This window comes from Plectropomus leopardus, chromosome 1 (assembly GCF_026936395.1).
Source record: "Plectropomus leopardus strain MGB_pleo_1.0 chromosome 1, ASM2693639v1, whole genome shotgun sequence".
Classification (NCBI taxonomy): Eukaryota; Metazoa; Chordata; class Actinopteri; order Perciformes; family Serranidae; genus Plectropomus; species Plectropomus leopardus.
Genome location: NC_142176.1, coordinates 11,643,109 through 11,666,317, shown reverse-complemented (window position 1 = coordinate 11,666,317; position 23,209 = coordinate 11,643,109). Strand labels below are relative to the sequence as shown.

At 39.3% G+C, this 23,209-nt stretch overlaps 1 protein-coding gene across 1 annotated transcript in view; it reads left to right on the top strand.

The window, feature by feature from the left end:
• The first annotated feature begins 3,988 nt into the window (after positions 1-3,988).
• Positions 3,989-23,209, top strand: part of smad3a (SMAD family member 3a) — a 37,367-nt gene continuing 18,146 nt past the window's right edge. Inside the window, exon 1 of the mRNA XM_088075362.1 lies at positions 3,989-4,695. Within this exon, the coding sequence (XP_087931488.1) occupies positions 4,493-4,695 (203 nt within the window). The 5' untranslated portion in view covers positions 3,989-4,492. The remainder of the gene's footprint in view (positions 4,696-23,209) is intronic.

Genomic DNA, 23,209 nt, shown 5'->3' with positions numbered 1-23,209 from the left:
CACAATGTATCATATTAGTGCCAAGGACATTTATATGTTTCCCAACACCCAAACGGTACACATGAAAAACACAAATATGACTGAATTGAGCTTATATTTATTAAGGTGGAGAGAGATTTTTTGAATCTGTTGCTCAGGCACAAGAGAGAAAGTTGTGATCCCACAGACACGTTTTTGGCTCTTTAAATAGAACAAACTTTACACATTTTTCTATAAAAGTCTTATGTAAGATAATTAATGTGATCTCAGCCTTGAGCAGCTGTAACATTAAAAGAAAGTACTCACCACATGTTAAGCTGACTTTGTGAAGAAAACTGTGTTTCCTGTGTGTCTCCACTTTAAAGTAAGAATATGGAATATTTGCATAAAGCATTAGAAAGCATAGCATAGGAAACACATCCACCTATGAGTAGGTGGAAGTTGACTACTCAGACGTGCATGAAAGCATATGTTTTAGCGAAAATACATGTGTTTGGGAAGTGCTGAGCAAACAGCTGGATAAATGAGATTTGGATTATATGGCACAAGTCGTCTGAGAATTTGTAAACAGAGGATTTGATATAATTTTGCTGTTGTTAGACCCAGTCTCCACTGACCTCAGTTCAGGAATACTGTTACCCTTTTTTTGGATTCTCCATTCACTGAAGAGGCTTGTAAGAAAAACAAAGTTTTCTGTACAAATATAAGGTAATGCATGGGGAGTCATTCATATACAAATGGTCATTGTGCAGGTGAAATATTCCTTTAAGATTTCATATTTCCTTTATTTGTTTTTTTTTTTTGCATCATACACTTATACATTAAAAAAACTAAAATTATGTTTCCCCTAAAAGACAAAAACAGTGCAAGTCAAAACACTTCGTACAGATTAATGCATCAGTAGTTTTGATTGCAAGGCTTGCACTTAGCCCATTTTTAATTCAGTACTTTTTGAATGTAATAGTGGAAATCTTTGTTATTCAAATTTTGTTATTCAAATTTTGAAGCTGCTCACAGGGCACCTTAAATCAAGTAGCTAATGCACTTTATTGACAAACAAAGATATTTTATTTATACTGAAGATGAGTTATAAAATGTTGTGTTCATCAGCAAATTGTTTTTTTCCTCTTGAAGTTGGCCAAACATTGATCAGCTGTGTCCTTATCACATCCATCCAGACACCCACAGTTTATATTCTTTCTGACCCTTTTACCCCACTGGGACACCAGCTGACATCACACACACTCATGCACGCATGGACCAAGTCCCCCGAGGTCGAAGCCAACACAATGTCATTATCAAGCATCGGATTGTACGTGGTCACTGCCCATTCAGTCTTGCTGACGTGCCTTTTGTGCTCAGTAATTCTTCTCACAGAAGGACCCCCCCAGCCATCCACACACACACACACACACACACACACACACACACACTCCACAGTCGCCCCTGTCCGCCCTGTCCTGCCCCCCGTCTACTGCGGCCCATCTGTAATCCCATCCCCCATCCTGCACCCCCATATCCGCCCAGTCTCGCCCTGCACTTCTCCAAAACAAACCAGCTGTCTTGGCCGGTCGTGTCCCCGGGGGCGTAAACAGGTGCCGAGAGGGCCGCTGGGCCTCAGCATGTGACACATGGCAGCACGCTCCTCCAGTCTTCTCCTCCAACCTGCCAACACACCAGAGAGGAGAGAAGAGAGTGGTGTGTTTTACAGCTGCAGGCTTGATTGTTATCACAGATGAGGAGCTGTTGATGGCTAATAGCACAAAAACTACTGCATATAAAACTCTCTCACTCTCTCTCTATCACCCGATGGTTAAAAAGTATACATTTCACAATTATTGAATATAGATAATAAAATTCACAAAGTTGTATATAACATTTTTATTTGAATACATCAGTGTGACTCTACTTATCATACATCTCTTGGCTGTAAGCGTGAAGGAAGAACCTTGACATGCCTTTAGCAGGTATAAAAATATACGTGGCTGTGTAACAAAAATAGATAAAAGGAAAGGGGTCTGTCCTGCTGAGCCTGAAGCCAGCTGTATTTTTAGCACAAACTACACACTGTGCACAGAGAGAGGGGGACTGTTGGACATAGGTCGATGCCTGTACACACAAACCAAAATGGTAACCACAGGTCGATGCTACTATTCGTGTATGAGTGTGAAGTTTCAATGGAGGCACTGATTAAAGGTTTGAGAATGGAAAATTGACAATACTTCCTTCTTAAATATGATACAGTTCAGTAGTAAAATAATGAATGAATAAAACCTTTTGAATGCACATTTGCCAGGGCAATTTGTAGCTTTTATGAAGCCCTAATAATATAAATGATTCTGCATTTGCCTTCATACCTTTGATATCTTTTGTTTTACACTACTTTTTAACCTGGAATCTGTAAATAGACACCCAGCAAGTGCACCAATGCTATCGTGCAGAGCGTTCACAACTTTTACAACTCTTTCAAGCGCTCGCAAATAAGGAACCCAAGTTTGGAAACTGCTTTTGAACGCTGTAAAGTCTTTCTTTTGAAGCTTGAAGAACAAAGGAAGCCTCACACCCTAAACTGTCCGACTATCACTCTCTCTTCTGAGCTCAGCTGTGGAACACACTCTATTGTACATCTGGCACTTTGACTTCTTGACACCGAGTGTGTGTGTGTATGTGTGTGTGTGTGTGTGTGTGTGTGTGTGGACTTGTGAGTATGTGCTAGGGAGGGGGTTGCTCGCATGTGTGTGCATGTGTCAAACCATAGCTGCGGTTTCAGAGGACTGAGCCACGCTTCAAACCTAAACTGCCACCTTGCTGAGTAGGCGTCCTGTGTTCGTATCTCGAAACAAGCTGAGGCAAGTTTATGGTTGGGCTTGTGCGTGTGTGCATGACTTTTTATCACCTTCCATCTTACAGCAGCTCCTAGGTTATTTACCCATGTGGAGACAAACAACCCAGTAGTAATTAGTGGAAGGTCTTGTGTTGGAGATGCAGATGAATTTCAAACCCCTATATGCACAATAAACACACACAGGAATGTATGCAAAAGCAGTTACACGAATGCCTGTTAATTAAGAGTGTGTGGATTCCCAAAAATAAAATGGAAAAAAGAAAAAAAAGAGTCCTCCTTAAGTTATAAACTTTATTACCCTGTGGAGGGAAATAAGGAGGTAAGAACATCATGGCCTCTCTGGACTATAATTATGTTACATAGATAAACTAAAACAGATGGATGATTTCATCAGGGGAGTTTTCAAGAGGATTCATAAAGAATAAATAAAGCATATAAAGTGATGTGTCCGTGTGTGATTGTGAGAGCTTCAACTTTTGGGACCTGGATCGACATAGGTTTTATTGTGCTGCGTTCAGATTTCTTTTACAAGCTGTTTAACCCTTTGAAACCTGAGCAAATTGGTTTGATGTCTTTCGAAAACATTGGAGGAAAGTCAGTGAGCAACTTGACAATAAATGTCCGACAAATTGCAAGAAATTTGTAAAAGGTGGCAAGAAAGGATTTATTTTTTAAAGGAGGAATTTGAAGAAAAAAAACTAGGTGTCTAGTGTCTATAAAAACTATATTCATAATTATTGTACTTTTTTGGTGTGTGTGTGTGTGTGTGTGTGTGTGTCAGCTCTTTTTCTGTTATTTCTTGTTTGTTTGGTGTTTACCTTTCTTTTTTTCTTTTTGTGTGTGCATATTTTCAGGTAATTTTCTTGTAACTTTTCACTTGCTTATTCCTATTTTTTGGGCCATGCCTTGTTAAGTTGCTACTTTCCCTCTCCTCATGGTTTTTGCAAGAAATCAAGCCAATTTGCTCAGGTTTCTAAGGGTTATTTGGGCACAGCCACATGTGGCTTTTTTTTTTTTATCAGGCAGCAATCGCAGGCTGAAGAAAGGCAGGGATTGTGCAATATCAGGGAAAAACATTTGGCCAGCTGCTCAGACTGGCCTCTCGCAGGTCTGCTGTGCAGTCTGAAGCCTGAATGGTAACTCTCAGCAGCAGCTCCTGCATTTGCATTTGATGCAGACTTCTTGCAGACTTTAGTCGGGGGGCCCAGCACCGCGGATGAACTCAACAAAACTTTGCTGATCAGGGGTTAGAGCAGTAAAAAACACAGCTAAAGTTAATAATTTCCGGTGTTTGAACATTGCTCGAGTTTAAAATAAGAAAGTTCGGGCGCGACTCGAGTTGATTGTGTTTAAAATAGCTGCGGTTTAAAGAAGTGCAGACGGGACTAACCTCCTTGGCGGAGTAGTACTAAATCCAGAGTGCAACAGACTACCGGTGCACAGTTCACTGCTGAGCTCGAGCCAGAAAGAGTGCGCTAAAACTGGAGGGTTTAACTCGGGGATGCATCTGTGTGGCGACTAATAAACAACAACAATTTTATTTTTTTTTTAGCTAACTAACGTTTTCACCTCCACTGTTTGACTCGCCTGAAGAGCAGTTTGTTGTGTTTTTGTCCAAACCGCCGGGACTCCTCTCGCGACTGGACGGAGTTTAAACTGAACTCCAATATGTCAATTTTGCCTTTCACTCCCCCCATTGTCAAAAGACTTTTGGGCTGGAAGAAGGGAGAGCAGAACGGCCAGGAGGAGAAATGGTGTGAAAAGGCGGTGAAAAGTCTGGTGAAGAAGCTGAAGAAGACGGGACAGCTGGACGAACTGGAGAAAGCCATCACCACCCAAAATATCAACACAAAATGCATCACCATACCGAGGTAAGGGAGAGTTTGAGCGCTGTGTTGATGGTGAACGTGAAGTCAGCATCCAGGCTAGCTAAGGGGGGACACTTCAGTCCAGACGTTTAATTACAGCTCAAAACTTACTGTATCCCGGTCTTTAGCTAACTGTAGCATGCTCACCTTATCGTACATATATGTGTGACAGCCTTACTTGACTGTTAAGTTGACATTTCCACTTCCTGCCTCGCGTCAATATCTCAAACTTCCCTTTACGTTGATTACACAGGTGGCTAATGTAAGTTATGTAAGTATGCTTAACGAGCTAACAGTGGTCCACAAGGAAAGCTAGCAAATCATCGCAGGCAGTTAGCTGCCATGCCATCACATGTACACTTTGCTTTAAGTGAGCTGAAACATTTTTAGCAGTTTCTTGTGATCGAATTTGACATTTAACTAAAGAAATATGATTAAATAATGGGGAATATTGTGTGCATTGAGTAGCCAGCAGCGCACATGCAGTGCAAAAGCACAAATGGAGTCCAAGTTATATAACTTGGCCTTAATCTGGGACGCTTTCTATCGCTGTGGGTGTTAGTGCGTAGGCGAGTCTGTGGAGCTGGGCTCTTCAGTCCCCTTTCAAAGCATCTATACAAACATTTGTCTATCAATTACATATTTAGAACAAATAATCAACACTTGCATGCATCATTAAATTACTGTTCATTCAGCTCAGTCATAAACAGTCACTTCCCCTCCTCTTGCAGAGAGGTTGTCACAGGTAAGAGCTGTGAAGTGCTGTTTGTAAACAAAGACAGTTTCTGCCAAAAGACTGAGTTTTACTGTTCCCAGTTTCCAAACATTGTATTAGTTTTAACAACAGTTATGAAAAAGTAATGCAGTTTAGTATCTAACCAGAAATGAAGCACAGAGAATTGGTTCCCAACTGATCCAGCCACGGGGTTCAGATTTCTCATTAGTCATTAGCTCAAGGTCCATGCATAAGATAAAATACCACAATTTCAATTTTATTTCACGGAACATAAATAACACGCTGACTAACAACATAAAAAAATACAACATATTGCAAGAAAAAACAGAAACGGCACTTCAAAATAAAAATTGCCAAAAATTCACTGTGCTCAAAAATAAAGTGGGTGGGGGGCTGTAAACATTTACAGCTGTTACAGTCGGCAATGTGTATTATTGCCTATCTTAACACTGCAATTTATGAATTGCATTTCAAGATCACAAGACATCATCTTTTATGTTCAATCAGTCAGTTTCAGTTTTCTTAGTACACATGGAAAGTTTATGTGAAGTATATGTATAGTATATAAGTGAGAGTACAGCTGCAACAACAATGGAAATCATTTTGATAATCAGTTAGTTGTTTAACTAGTTTATTAATTAAAACTAGAGAGCACTGACTCTTTCGAGCTTTTCAAATGTGAGGTTTTGATGTTTTACTTTGCCATTTATGATCGTAAACTTAATATGTTGTTGGACACACACATGACATTTAAGTACATCTAGTTGAACTGTGTGGACAGTGTATTTAAAATGCATTTATAATGATTTTCTGGCATCTAGACCAAACATTTGGTCGATAACTGGGGAAATAATTGGTAAGTGAATCAGTCATGAAAAAAATCATTGGTTGCAGTCCTAAATGATTGTAGTCTAAAATTAGACAAGAACTGTTATTATTAAAAAGCCCAGTGATTGACAGCCTCCAAAATGACACACAAGTTGAGTAAACACCACTTAATAACATTTTCAACAAAAACTTGACTTATTCTTTGTGAAAAAACATTTATTGCGGGGTTGTCATATAAGACTGCATTAGATCAAGTCAGTTTAACTCCTAAACTGGCAACAGTCTGTATGTTCACAACTATTTTTATGTCTCTATTGCTTTTGCAAGTTTTATAACATCTAAAGGCCTAAAACTTTTGCTTGTGTCCACAAAATCTCACTTACATGTGTGGGTAATTTAGCTTTAATAGCACACTTTGTGTCAGATGAAAATTGAACCCATGCAGCCGGGCACTCCCACATTCTTTTATTGCCACAAGTGTGCATATCACAGCTTGCACAGGCCTGGGCCAGCGTTCAAAGTTAAGCCTACCCGGAAAGTTAAATAATGTTTGTCATGATCCAGGTTTCATGTTGCCCACCACTAATGCGGAGGGGAAGAGGGAGAGTGCATTAAGATGACCCCAGATCAGAGCTGGCTGTCAGTGTGGGCTAACAGTATCCCTGGAGAGCTGCTGTTTCTATTAATTCCCCTACGTTCTGGCTCACTGACAGCAGCTGCCTGCATGTTTAGGCCTGTCCGTGAGGAGGTCAGCTCCTATCTCTCTGACACATGAACTCCCTGATGAGGCTCATCGCTACCCCTCTTGATGACGATTTGCTGTGATGCTGAGTGCTGGAAGAAGCAGCCGCTGCGCATTGATTGAGTCAGTCGTTGCATCCGGTGGGGGATTAGCAGATCAAGTATCTGTTGGGGGAACTTAAGGTAGGATTATCAGAACTGAAAAGGGGGAAAACAGGCGATTTATTCAACACAGCTGATTCAGATATATCTTAGAGGGCCAAATGCCAGAGGCTGATTTTGAAATGTCATGGCTCATGTTTTCCAACAGTGTCAAACTAAATTAAGGATGTTTATAGGTTTTGCTCTAAAGCAGCTCCTTCTTGTAAGTCTTGTCTGTCAATTCCACCCTGCCAACTGGTTAAAATTGAGATGTTTAGGAGATCTGAGAGATTTTCAAGTGCCGTGACCTGCTAGATGACATTTAAAACAGCATGACTTTCTCTGGTTAGAAGCCATGCTATCACAACTTGGTGAGTTTGGCCCAGACACAGTTATTTTTGGGTGTGGGCGGTGTGTGGGTGGTTTGTGTGGGCGTTGTGTGTGTATGTCCCAATGTGTTTACACTGGAGATAAAGCCCACATCCCATGAAAAAACATTTGTCACAGTCACTTTGATTTAAATTCCCATTTAAAGTCGTAATTTTTTTTGTTTTTTTGTTGAAGTAAATCAGGTTGTACCAATCACTTGGGCAGGGCTTTACTTGCTTTTTTAGTTCATTGTGGTTTTCACAATGAACTGTTTTTTTTTCTGAGGAGTAAGCAAAGTGAATGCTGAGGCTCCTGTCCAAGTTCAGGCCTTAGTCACTCAACAACGAGCAATTGTGGCATTGTGGTGTTGACCTACCCTCCCTCTCTCCTTTTCTCCCTCTTTCTACTTATAAAATCCTTTCTTCCTATGAGCTGTAAACTGGGGTTAGTCACAAATACTAGTGTGTAAAATACGTCAGGCCATGAAAGACTACTAGTTTCCGAAGGTGGATGTGAAGTGTGGTAGCCTAAACTGCTTGAATGTGAAAGGATGACTAACAAATTACTTTTCCTTGCAGTGCATTGGTTAACAGAAGCGAAGTCTGTTTCAGTGATAACTGGGTTGGTAAATATGCGGTCATAGTGCTCCTGCCCAATATTTAAATATTGTGAAGCCCTCAGTGGCCAAAGGAATTGAGAACCTTGTCCCAGTTGACTGCAATTTGGTTTCTGTTTTCTTCCAGCAGTCGATTTTTGTTTATTTTTGCAATGGTCGTGATTGTTCCCTACCTTAACCAAGACTACGAAGGTCCTGTAACATTAAGGAAGTAGTTATTCTAACCGAAACCACAGTGTTTCCTTAAAATTAACCAAAACGTTTCTTTAACCCAAACCATGACCTTTTATCTAACCCCAACCAAGTCCTCTTTGACAGATCAGAACATGTTTTTTATCTTTGCAAAAAATTTTATGTAACTTTATGGAGGTTACTAATATTTGATGTTATCCTAGGATGTCTGAAAACACGTCTGTGTGTCAGTCTGGAGGACAGTTACACACAGCTTACTTTATTGCTGACTCCTCAAGCAGTCATACATAAGTTCCTTCTGCAAGATATGTATTTATTTGACTCTCAGACGCTCAGTTAGTTATGCTTCAACAATAGCAAGTTTCTAAACTGGTCACTTCCTCAAGGTACTTTATTAGGTCTGACTGCATATATTGTAGGTTATTTGTTTTCTAATGTAGTAAGGAGCAACGGCATCAACATTGACCCAAACCAAGCATTATTCTTGTGATTAGCAGACAGACTATTAAAGAAGACTTCTGCAAAACGCTGTCAGGCATGCACTGTTTTCTGTAGTTTAGTCAGTTACACTGTCACATTATTTAAGGTTTTGTACAAGTACAGATGGTCTGCAACTAACAACTATTTTCACTATTTTTTTCAGTCATAGAGGTAGCACCTATACATCATCCTATCATCTTATCTATCCTTTAACACTCTAAACTTTCAAGAACATTGTGATGGAAATATATGATGACCATTCCCATGTCCTATAAGTTGTTGTGCCATTTTTTGTTTTGATGCTGTTTGTTACACAGATTCAGTGCAATATTTAGCCATTTTTGAACACTCGAGAAGATGGAACTCTGTCTCTCTCACTGCGCTGACGTGATAATGAAACGCTATGGCAGCACAAACACTCATCTGTATTCTAGAGTCAAAGTCGTTCACTGCATTTGGTTTGCCTCAGTGCTATTCGTATTATCACTGGCTGTTCTTGTTGTCTGTCAAAACATGGCTGGAATGCGTTCTATTGACTACATCGCATATTTCAATCGAGGAAAAGTTATTTTATAATAGATATCGTTATCATTTTATCACCCAGCCCCAGTGGATAATTTTAAACAGTAAGGTCAAGTTTTATAAAATGCCCTCGCTATGAAATGGTTATTAGAGACTAACATGAATACAATTGAGCTCACTGAACCCACAAGAGTCTCAACTTTCCAGTTATACCCAATTTATGCAATTCAATACTGTTTAGGGACCCAAATATAGGCAAAAGTTTTACATTTATAATTAATGCAAAAAAGCTGCATAGCTTTTGCCACAAACTGCATGGGACTAGCATAAAGTGAGCATGTCTGTAAAAGGGAGAGTCGGTACCGATGGAACCCATTTTTATTCAGATGTCTAAAGATGCGGGGGCAAGAGACCCCTTTAAAATGGGTCACAAGTTTTAACCTCACCAAAATTTGGCCAGGCTTCGGAGCATGGTTGGTACTAGTAGATACCATGCGTTGTTGTTCCACGTTACCACCACTACCTTGCTAGCTTAAAATGAGCACACCACAGCCTATTAAAGACATTCGGCCAAGATTGCCGGTGTCCCGGCGGACTCAGAGGATTAAGCCTTATAAATGAGAGACAATAGTGGAAAATGCACATTGCAAGTTCCAAGAGTTTAATGTGACACCTTTAGATAGTTTGTTTTGTTCAACCAAACAGTCCGAAACCAAACATATTTAATTTCCAAAGACAAAGCACAAATAGTAGAAGAAAATCGTCCTATTTAAGAAGCTGTAATCAACTATTATTTGACATTTTTGGCTATTAAATGACCTGTTAAATGGCTGTTGATTAATATCCTGGTAATTGACCGATCAAAAGCACTAAAATAGTGCACACTAATCACAAGCAACTAGAAAGCATACATGCGTTATAAAGTGTTTTGTAAATACCTTGCCTTGATCATGAACATCAAAAGGAGGCAGATGTGATTCTGACTCTTAAAAACAACACAACTGCAGTACTTTTGCAATAATGCATAGAAATACATCTGACACTGAATTAAGGTGTTAACAGGTACAGTAAGTCCTCCCGTTGTTTAGCCTTTCATGCCAAATGACAATTATGATACGAACATTGTGTACTCTCCTGTAACAGTCTTGTCATGTTTGAACAAAGACAAATCTTTAACAGAGCAATGTGTATGGAGGTCCTTAACAGAAAGATACACACATTAATGGTTATTAATGTTCTTGTTCAATGTCTGACAGTTTAGGAGTTAACAGAGTCAAACAGGAGTTTTCTAATGAGAATTCCAATAGTAATTTAGTGAGGGAACACTGGTGGTGTTTTAAAATAAATTATTCAAGGTGTGTGCTGCATGCATGTGTGTTATGTCTTTTCACAAAGCCTGGGGGAGTGGATTCCTCACTCTTACCTATCTTAACTTTGTCTGGGTTTTGGCCAGTGCTGGGGAGTGCTCTTTTCTTGTCCACACACATCCCTCCTGGCGGCGAGACTGCAGTCTGATTCACACTGCTGCATGTCAGGGCAGGAGGGAGGGAGTGAAGGAATCCCAAGCACAGAAATAAAAGATTGTATAAAACAAGAAAGAGTATGAACTAAGAACGAGAGGGACTGCATCCATGAGAAAGAGGGAGAGGAGGATAGAGAGACTAGTAAACTATTCACATACAAATGTCATTATTCACAGGGCAAGACCCATGTCCACAACTGTGTGTCCATACTGGAAATGTGGATTTTGAAGTGACGTCTATATTCTTGCATTAAATTATAATAGATTACTAATTTTTTTTACTTGCAAACAAGTGCAGTTTGAAATTAATTTGTTGAACACAAAGGCTACAATTAAGTTAAAGTTAACAAAAAAGAGCAAACTTTCTGTTACTGCCATTAATGTTAAATACGTTTCCAGACACTGAAGGACAGTATCTGAGCCACTATCCACCCATACCATTCAATGTCTGCCTGGTTACCATGAGCTAACACAGCAGCAGCGGCTAACATCCAACAGTGAGCTGTGTAACGGACTGAAACACGCACTGATAAAGAAACAACTTGACTCTGTCCTGTCAGTAATTGGGTAATGGGTGTCAGGTAAGATCAGCCATATGATGCTAACAGTTAGCGCTGTCATTGTTAGTACACATGTGTGTACACTCTCACCGTCTGTTCCACAGTGCAGAGCTTACACTCCCACAGCAGTAGTCTGGGGCTTGCTTTTCCATTATCACTCACAAAACACTCCTACGTCGCCCTGGAAAAGGAAATAATAATGACTTGTGCGGTGGCTGATAAAGATATGAACCTGCTAATGTTTTTATCATCCATCGCCATGCTTCATAGAATGTTATCGTGGGAGAAGTTGCACAACATCGCTCAATGGAAACGCAGTCATCTCGCAATTGTGTTTTATCAACATTTCAAAAATGTTGCTAAAGTTTTGCACAAATCTGTAATGGAAACCTGCATGATGTCTTGTTTGCTTATACTTTTATAAAATTGTTCTGATTTAAATCAAAGTTGTGCCAGTTTTAGACTATCATGTAAAAAAAACTTTACCAGCCCTATTGGGTTGATATGATGATAACAACATACATTTGCAAGTCATCCAAGTAGTGTTAAGGGCTCTGAAAGAGGGGCAGCATGAGAGAAAGTATGTAAGAAGTAAAGGGAAATACAAAGGGATGTGCAGTAAAGTTGGGGATTCCCAGTGTTGTGTCTGGTGCTGCAGGGGAGGGCCGGTCATCATGTTGGTGATTGAGTGTGATTAACTGAGGGAGGATGACGCATAAATAATAAACAGAATAGGGAAGAATAAAAAGTGTGAAAGCAACAGAGGAGATACATTTGAGGAGATTTGATGATGAAAGAGAAAGATGAACCAGAAAGCCAAGGATTTAGGTGAGAGAAGAGAAGGAGACAGAATATTGGCAAGAGGCAGCATGTTGGATTCTCAAGCTTATCAGAGGGAGACTGCGGTTACTGTGGTTGGCATGCAAAAAAAGAAACATGCTAATAGCTGAGACAGAGTTGTTGTGTTTTCCAGCTAGACAGCAGTTCAGCATCAAAAGAAGTGTTTCTGAGCGTGTCTGGGTGACAGACGACATAAAATGTACACACAGACACTGCAGCTACTGTGACAAGAAGGTATTTATGTGCATCCAGTTTACTTGAATGCCGCACATACATACCTTACAGTACACACAGCCGTCCTGCTCCTCCTGTCATTTTGCAGAGGTCTGTGCATCTTGTCTTTATCAGTGCGTATTTGTCTAAATTGTGTGTGCTTGGTTGTTTGTCCTCCCCAGTGATTTTTATATTGCCATCATGTCTTGTGAATCGGTTATTAGTCATCATATTTGATACATGATGTTGTATTCCTGATGTGGTCAAAGTTGGTAGAATGACACCACAAGTGAATGCTGAAACAACAAATTATGCTTTTTATTATGAGAATAGACATCATGATGATACACCCACAGAGATTTCACTTTAAGCAGCACTCACCCCAGTTACGTCCAGCTTCTGGTTGAAATTTGGATTGTAGTGGCTTTCAAGTGAACCGAAGTTTGATTTTATAAAGCTAGCAAATCTCTGGTTTTCAAAGTTTTAGGGCATTTTAGGGCTGCCATTTTTGCTCTAATCTATTAATCTGCGTATTATTTTCTTGATCGATGAATAACCATGTGGTCTATAAAGCACCATAAAAAGGGAGATTTTGCTCTTATTATATGCCGTTTAAAGATTTTCAGTTTATTATAAAGTAAAGACACAGGTAAGCAGAAAATTCTCACATTTGAGAATCTTTAACCCACAAATGTTTGGCATTTTTGCTTTAAAAAAGTGGCTTAATTCCTGTTCCTGCTAATTTAATGAAGATCCTGTGAGTCATTATAATGAGAAACTTTCTTAAAAGCGCGCTTACATGGACATGAATTCCCCATTTATTATCAGTTTTTTGAAGTATCCCATTTGTGTGTTTGAGCATGTAAACACCATATTCGGTTTAAGAGAAACACAAATATACTAGCTGATTTACTCTGTAAGAAATCTGTATTTATACTGGGAATGTCAATAAGCCAATTTCTTTGTGCTCATATTAAAACCATGTTACAAAGACGGATTAATTTTCTGTCAATGCAACAATAAATCAATGTTGGGCAGTTTTAGATTATTTAACAGGCTAACAAGATACACTGGTACTCTTACCAAAATCATCTGAAATCATAAAATAATCGCAATGTTATCAATGTATTTAACACCTAAAAAGTTAGTGCAGTTTCATGTTTGGAAGATTCTTGCTGTTTTCTTACACCTTTATCTTTATATTGATTCAGTGTAAGTCAACTATCTCTTTTTACACCAGTGCACTCTCTCTCTCTCTCTCTCTGTCTCTCTCTCATTCTCACTCACTTAAGCTTTCATGTCAAGTATCACACCTGAGTCATCCGAGACAGCATTGTTCGACAGGGACGCAATACAAGACAGGTCACAGAGAGTTTATGTGTGTTGTCTGTCTGCGTGTGGTTGGCTGCTCTAATGATGGTAATAGGTTTCCCCCGACAGATGGGTTCAGGATTCCTGTCATTGTTTGATTTGCCTGACAGAAAGTGGATACTGCTGCACTCAATGTGTGTGTGTGTGTGTGTGTGTGTGTGTGTGTGTGTGTGTGTTTGAAGACAACAGTACCTGTTTTGTGTTGTTTACCTTGTAACCAAAGAGTATAAACCTAAAAAACTGAATGAGTCAAAGCTTGGTGACTTCACCTGGCTGCTACTGCTCGGAAGCAGTTAGATACTGTTTCGTGCAGAGATGGTATCAAAATATAGTGATTTGGTGACACGTTTTTATTTTAAATGGGTAACAGCTGATTATTTAAAGTAGACTAGATGAGGAATAAAATAGTATATGAGCAGTTATTTAAAAGGTTTTTAGGGTGATTGAAAATTGTCGAATTGTCACTGAGTTGTCACTGAGTATGACGTCAATATGTAATTATAGATAACATGATATTCACAACACTTACTAATATCAAATTGATTTTATTTCATCATACGTGCGCATGTGTGTGCGTGCATGTGTGTGCGTGCGTGTGTGTGTGTGCACGTGCGTGCGTGTGTGTGTGGTTAGTCAGCCCAGAGGAATTTTCTCTCTGCCTGCCGGGGCCTTGAGGAGGGCGTCGGCTGCTGTTTGGTTTTCGGCTTGCTCTGGAGGTGGAGGGGGTTAGAGAGACAGCTCTACCTCGACTTGGCCTTTTCACTATCTGCGGGGGAGTGCGCATGCACAGCACAGAAACACACACAGACACGTTCCCCAGACAACAAGCCTGTCTTTGTGCTCCACTGGCCACTAACACCACCGCTGCTGCTGCTGCTGCTGCTGCTGTGAGGGGGTGCTGGACTACAGCTGGATATGTTTGGGAAAACAAGTTGACATGAAGGAGCAGGGGTTTAAAAGGAGAGGGAGACATTATGTTTAAGCTATGAGTATAAGTTAACAACTTAAAATACAACATAAGTGATAACTGGCCAAGAACATCATTACAAGTTGTTGAAAGTTGTAAAAGATAAATGGCGTCTATCACTTAAGATACCCCGGTGGTCCATGACTCATTAAAAAAGACAGACAAGAATGTTTGTGGGACTCTTGTTGTCAAATATCATCCGTATCCATGTATTCTATTAGGCTTTCGAAAACAGATCAGATAACGACACCACTTCAAAGTAGAAGAACCACAAACTTAAGTCTAGCAAAGAGCTCCGACCTCATCTCTCATAATTTATGTAGAATTTCATTGTTGCAATGTGAAGTGCTGCCCTCTGAAAGCTGAAGACATGAATCATCAGTTGGAGACCCCTCAGTCAAATGAGATTACTTCAAGACAAGCAGTCCGTTTTTTTTTCTTTTTTGTTAGTCAGGTAATCTCTGATGACATTTTGGCTTTTAGATTTAGCTGCAGAGTGATCGCTCTTTGCTGTCATGCTGCTCTGTAGTACAGGCAGCTGCAGTTTCACACCCAGGATGACTCTCAATGAGGAAGCTGCCCGGAGGAAGACAGGCACTTTGAAATAACATTATCGGTGGTGCATTTATATCTCACTGCAACTAAATGTGATACAGCCTCTGGCTTTTGTTTCAGATCCAGTGACGGCTAAAAATCGCGTCGCACATTCCCAATCCGTCATTAGTGAAGTTAGCATGCATTAAAGTTGGACGGCAAATTTGACACGTTTACTATATTACATAAAAGTCACTGTCATCCTGTTCCACCAAAACCTGTTCAAACGTGAAAAAATGACACAAATAGTCGAATGTTTGTATTGAACAATCAAATCTGATTCAGCTGACATACTTCTGAGTGGGAAACAAACCAAGTCATGTCCACTTTGATCAAATTCTATTTCCTTATGTATTCTCTTAACATACCATCTTCTAGGTTGTGAGATACTAGTGATATTTGAAAATTGTTTGTAAGGTGGGCATGTGTTTGTCTTTATGTTCAGTCATAGACTGTTAAGTTTTCCGATTTGTGATCTTGATTACTTCTTTGATCTCTGACAGTTTCTAATATAAATAAAAACTATACCAGTTCAGTAGCTTTTTGGTTCTTGTATTTCTGCCTGTTAAGTATGGGTGTAACAGGTCTGAAACTGAGACTGAAACTACGACACAAATGTTCACAGTCCACGTGTCACAACTCTGTCTTCTGTGCCCTTATCAGGGACCTGACAGTTGAGCCACTATAATGCATAAAGTTGCAGGTGTTTTGGGTCAGGTCAGGTTTGGGTGGTTGATATACACATTTTTTGCTGGCTGGGCAGAGCGGACTGGCTCTCATAATGTGGGTGAAGGTATTAAGAAATCCTTACGTACACATCACTAGTGGGAACACTTTGGTCATCTGGTGGTCAGCAATGAAGAGGCTGTTCATCTTACTTTAGTTAATTTATGTTAAGTTAATTCATAAAGTTAATCTACCTCAATGTTCTTTAGTGTTCCTGAAGGATATTAAGTTGATTTAATAAAAACAAGCAAATTTGTGGCTTTGGAGCTTCGTTACATCTGTAATATTTGGACAACCCTAACTTTGACTACTTTTTTTTTAAAATGAAAACTAAAAAACTTTTGTAGAAGAAGAGTTTTTCATATACAATTCCCTATTAAGTAATTCATATCAGTACCAGGACTAAAAAAAAAACCCTAACAAACAAAGAAACAATACCCAATCCTTGTTGTGGTCGTACTCTTCCTCACTCCCAGTACATGTCAGGATAGACTTTTTTTTTTTAGCTTCATCTGGGCTCACATAGCTTAATGTTTTTGCCTATATTTCAGATTTCTAACCAGCAGCTCAGAAAACTCAATCACTGATGTAAGCCGTAGGACTGACCTCGGGGTTCACATTTGTAAGAGTTACTGAGCAAACAACCTTAAAGGAAGGCTTTGAAAAGTCATAGGGACAGTTGGCTATACAACATGGAAAAGCTACATTTATCACTATAAACATGCCAAATTGTGTAACAAAATCTTTAAAATGTATGTATTTAACGAAGGTCACTTGAGTTTAGAAATTTCTCTATGTGGAATATCGTATCCAGGCGGAGGGTGGTATGTGTGGTTGAAAAGAATGACCATCATTTCACTGGACTAGTAGACCTGAGAGTCTGCCCCACTCTCAGAAAAAAACTGAAAAATTCACTGATGAGTTGCATCTGGAATACTTTCAGTCGTTCATCATTTTGATTCAGAAAGAAGCTGCTCTGCTCATTGACTATTAGCAGTAAAACTAATGGCTCCCAGTCGTCTATTGTGTCCCCCTTCTTTTTTCAAGTCCAGACTGTTATTTGTCGTCTAGCCTTGCCGGTCGTCTGTCTGCTGGTTTCCTATTTCACCTCCTTCACTGGTCCCAGTACACTCCAGCCCTATGATATCACCTGTGGGTTAGAGTCAGACTTGCTTTTCTCTCACACTCTATTCGTGGTTCTCTTCCTTCACACCCCCCTCCTTCTTTTGTAAGAAAAAGAGAAGTCTGATGGCTTTTCCAGAGAGAGTGGGAGGTGTGTGTGTGTGTGTGTGTGTGTGTGTGTGTGTGTGTGTGTGTGTGTGTGTGTGTGTGTGTGTGTGTGTGTGTGTGTGGAATATGTTCCTCTGTGTGAGTTGCACCACTGCTGGAGTGAACTCACAAGTTAAGAATTGAGTATTGGGAGCTTTTTTTTTTAAAATTGATCACTTCTGCCTTACAGCGATAAAAGATTTGTGTTTACCAAAAAATGTCATTAAGAATGAAACATGTTTTGAAATCAGTTTTTATGTTTTATAAAATGTTCATGTAAGGTTAAAACTGACCAGAATTAAGTCTAAAGTTTTATCTGACTCTCAGTGTTAAAGAACAAGGACTGAAACAAATGATTATTTTCATTACTGATAAGCTTTTCAGTTATTTTCTTAATGAATCACTTGGTCTATAAAATGTGTTGTTTTTGTCGAAAACCTCCAAGATAGTCAGTTTAATACCACATGAGACAAAAAAAAGCTACAAATCCTCATGTTTGACAAATTGCAGCTAGAACATATTGAAAAATGTCTGATATTATTGATAAGTTAACAAAACCAACTTTAATAACTTTAAGCTAGTTTAATAATTAATTAACTGAATAATTAAGTAGCTTCATTTTTTAGTCTTAATGCTTGGGCATACTTTCCACATTGAATGTCAGTGGACAGCTACAGTCATGTGGACACCCATGTGGTTCTATTCATAGTACAACTGACAGTCAGCTTTAGTCCTCAACAATAACTTGAAGGCTGTGAAGTGAGCCTGTGTCCCCCAACATCAGGTGAAAATGAAACTATGAAGATGCAGCTGGTTCCAGAGTAGTGTCTATTGAATATCCAGCTGAAAAGTAACTTCACAGTGGTGCAGTGTCTGTGGCTAATTGTCAGCAGTGTTTTTAACTGGAGTGTGTAATAGCAGATTGGGACATGCGCAGCCACCGTGCTTGCTATGCCTAAGTTCACACATGCACAAAAAATGGGCTGCACGCAGACATTTGCACAGGGGTCCATGGGGACTTTTGTGGTCATGGGTGCATCACGACATTTATGTCACACAGACCAAAGCAGACCTACGTGCACATGCGGTCGCTGATAACATGAATCAGCCTTTACAGTTTTGCATTGCAAAAGAGATCATTTCTATACTGACTTTTGGCTTTAGCAGACCAGAATGCAATGCAAGGAGGTTATGTTTTTGGTTCAGTTTTGTTTTTTGGTTTGTTTGTTTGGGAGCAGGATAACACAAACACTACTGGTCAGATTCTCATGAAACTTTGTGGAAGGTTGTAGCATGGACCAAGGAGGAGCCCATTACATTTTGGAGTGGATTTGAATCACGGCAAAGTTCCACAAATTAATTTTCTCTTTCATCAACATTGCAAAATAGGGCATTTGGCTTTTGGTGGATATCTGTTCTCTTAGAGTGCCCTTCTTATTATCCCTTATATATTCAGTATTATTATAAGAAAACTTTTATATGGGAATATTCACAGGACTTCTGCATTATTGTGATGGGGTGCCTTCTTTTCAGGTATTTAGTTGCTTGGATTAGCCATAAACAAATATAATTTCTTGTAAATTAAATGATTGTTGTGATAATAGATTTATAAAAATCCTTTCTTGTACTATAATAAAACAGTGTGCAGGGTTTTGAAGTCTGAGAGTATTGCCTCCCTCAGATTGTTTAATTGTCTCATCTATATTTAAAACAAAATGCTCTGACCAGCGCAGCCCTTGCATTGTTTTAATGCATCTCTATTTTTGGTCTCAGTGCATCAGACCAACACAGTGAAATGGGTTAAACTCAGTCAGTGAACTGAAGTCAGTGCACCTCTGGCTTTGTGGTCCTCTCCTTCTGGCTAGGGCTTAATGCTTATGCTGCTTAGCTTTGCTGAACAGGTGTTTCGAGTATGGATTTAAATTCAATGTAATTGTTGTTTAAATAACATTCAGCCACTTCTCTCCAACTAAATCAGGTGAGAGAGCAAGAGAAGAGCATGCAGATAGAGAAGGAACTAAAACTATGACTGTTTTTATCATTATATAATGACATTAATTCTGTGTAATTGTACGGTTGCAGATTCTTTGAATGGGTGCACAACAAGGGATTAACCTGTAACAACAGACACACAAAATCTGGTCCAACGTGGGTTGAAAATGCATTTATTTATGTATGACATAAGAGGATAGCTGCAGAGAAACAGATGAAGCACTTACAGAGAAAATGAATTCACCAACAAGCCGGTAGTCAGAATTCAAAAGCCAAAAGTTTATTGCAGCGTCTTCTCCAGAATTAGTGAATGATTTGTGTCTTCACGTGTTGTTGTTGGAAGACAGCAGCCCTCTGCTAAATGTCTTTGGACTGCAGCCCTGTTGGCCGTGGCTCAACAGACTGGCCACAGACTTTATGAAAAGCACAAAGGCCATTTCAGCCCTGCACCCCCACACTCCCACCCTCATGCAGTACTGGGACGGAGGCAGGGCAGTCGGGATAGTGGGACAGTGGGACAGACGGAGGCGAGAGAAGGGGGGCTTTTAGGGGCCCAGTCACAGACACTCTGAGCTGCCCTGAGCTGTTGAGACAGTCTGCCAGTCCTATTGTCCAGCGGCACCCTCCTTTCTTTATCCATCATCCACTTTGTCCTCCCCCCTCTGTGCTTTCATAGGACAGATTGTGACTGGGGCCCTGATGTTTACATCCACTTGCAAGCATTTATGTCCAAAATCATTTCTTCTAATTTTTCATCAAACACAAGAGTTCAGCAACCAAATGACCAACATAGGAAGACAACAAAAAGTAGGCTCTAAAAGGCATCTAGCATTGTGAGCTTAGACTTTCAGTTTGAAGCTTGGCAGCGAGTTGTAAAAAGTCGTTGTCGAAAGGTCTGAGCCCACAGGGAGAGAGACAGTGTGTGTGCGTGTTTGTGTTTGTTCAGCACTGCTTTGACCGTCACCAGTCTGAACACACACACAGTGTATATGTTTGTGTCTCTGAGCGTAACTGGGCAAGCCTCAGAGTGTTTGTTTTGCCCCCTCCCTCCCCAGCTCAGTGGAGCTCAATCTGTTCTGTCTGAGTCTGTTTTATGTATCAGACAAACACAGACACACATGTAAAGTTTGTGTATCTTTTCCTTCTCATAATCGCCCACATCCGTGTATCCTTTTTTTCTATTCAAACACATCCTTCATGGGGGACTGCTACTTAATGTGTGGATCCCTTGGAAGTACAGTTATTTTATCTCACTCTCACGCATACCTTTGTGTGTGTGTGTGTGTGTGTGTAGGTGTGTTTGTGAGTGTGTGTACACACAGATTGCACTCCCTACCATTCACACAAACCGAGCTGGTTATGCGTAAAGGTCAGATTCAGCCTCAGCTTCGGTTCATGAAACACAATGATGTTGACGCAATTTCCCCTGTGGCAAAAAATCTATACCAATTTGTCCCTTTTCTCTTTGAACATCAATTTCACTCTGACTGTCGTTTGACAGAGAAACGTTGACACTTAAGCTCTTCAGATCAGAAAGGGAATCAAGATGAACTTAAGATAATACAGGCGCATTTTAACAAGCCTTAGATGTTGTTTCTATGCAAATCAGGGCAGAAAAGTGTAGGTGTGTCTGGATACTTTGAAACAATTTTCTCTTTTTTTGGGTTATTGATTCAACGTTTTCTGCCTTCAGTAAACTTAAAATATGGAAATGTTTGTGTAAGTTATGTCAGTAATATCAATTTAATGTTAAATATCTATTCTGAATATTTTAAACGGCTTCAATACTCATTTTCTGCAGTATTGATACATCTGTACCAGCTAAACTGTCTTGCTCTGTCATTATTAATGTTTACTGCAGCCTTTTTTCTGTTCTGTGGTTCTAATTATGAAAAAAAACAGCATTATTATATTTATCTTTATCTATATTTATCGACAATTCCCAACTAGTATGCCCTCAGTGTCAATTTTGTTTTGCAGACATTGCATTAAAGTTAGAAACTCAAGTATCATAACAACAGTAATTTGTATGAACTAGTGCTGAAAAGACGAGGCCTAGTCGATTAATCGATTAGTGTGTTGACACAAAAATAATGGTAATTATTTTATAATTAAATGATTAATCTTTAAACTCACCATTTTTACAACATTCCCAAGGTTCTAGCCTCTCCGTAGTCAACATTTGTTGCTTTTATTTGTTTTATGTGACACTTAATTTAATATATTTTGGTTTTGGAGTGTTGGTCTGACAAACAAGCAATTTGACGACATTTCAATGGTAACTTTTAAAATTATTTTCTGACATGTTATCAGCCCAACAGTTTGTCAATTAACTGAGAATATAATTGACATGTAGGGTTACGGTGATGATGAAAAGTTGCAGATCCAGAACCAGCTTGCAATTTATATTATTTTTTATTACTAAAAGTCATGTTGTGATGATCAAATAATAGGACTGTGCAATTCCGCTAGAAAAACTGGAATAGAAGTCACATTCAAATTTATGTAAATATAAGTTTTAGGAGCTGTACAATACTCAAACAATTTATCCTTTCAATTTTATTAAATTTGATCTACAGAGGGAAAAAAAGTAAGAATGTCAACAGATTTGCTGTCACTGGCTTCTCAAATGTGAGATCACCTTTTATATACACTGAAACTCTTTAGGTTTTGGGTTGTTGAACGGACAAGACATTTGAAGATGTCACATAGGACTCTGGGAAACTGTGGTGGGTGCTTTTGACACGTTTTGGACATCATTTACAAAAATAATTAATGAATTGAGAAAAAAAAAAAAGTTGCAGCCCATACAAAGTATCACACAGTACACTGCTGCATACTCTGGACACATTTTCCAGAAACACATATTGAAGTCCTGAAGGTCTTCTCCCATTGCATACATTATTAATTATGAGATATTAAAATTCTGTTTGCTATTTTGAAAGCCAAATTTGAAGCACACAGAAAAACTATTTTACACAAGACTAGTATGGCAAAAATACGTATATTACGAAAAGCAAAATAGAGCTTTTCCATCATCATCAGTATCCATCAAATTTTTCAGTGTAAATTTGTCAGTAAACAAAACCTGTGAAGACCAGTTTCTGCCTGGTGCTGTAGGGAGGAGCTGAAGGTTGAAAACTGCTGGCCTGGATTCTTGGAAGCCTTTAGATCCCACACATGTCTAACCAGCAGGGAATTTGGGGTCATAGTCTTCCCCCTTTTTGCCCCCCTCCCCGTACATAGTTGAAGCCCTCTGAGCTCCAAATCATTTTCAAGTGTTTTCAGGATCTGAGGTTTTCTGTTTAGACAATGCTGCTAGCTCTTCCTCTAAACAACAGGCTGAGGCTTGATGGTGGTGGAGGAGTGGTTTTTACAGTCTTTTCCCATCAAAGTGTCATTTTATATGTCGTCATAAATTTCTCCAAAAAAGTGAGTCATTCAGATTAACTTGGGTATAAAGTGTGTTTAGACTTGTATATATGTTTTGTGTGCGTAGTGCTTTGACGGATGCAGTTTGTTTTTCATTCTTTTTGCTCTGTAGAAAAACAGTAAAAGTACGCAACAGCACAGTGAGTGTTCGGACAAGATAAGCTCTGTAGTGTAAAAAAAATCACTATAGAGCTGTTAAGATTAATCAATAAATCAATAACTGAATGGCCAGGAAATGAATAGGCAACTACTTTGATAATCGATTAACTGTTGTTTTTCAGGCATAAATGTTTTGGTTTCAGCCCCTCAAATGTGAAGGTTTTCTGATTTTATTTGTCTTAGATAATAGAGCATTAAATATCTTTGGGTTTTTGTACTTGTTGGTTAAACAAAATAAGATTTTTTG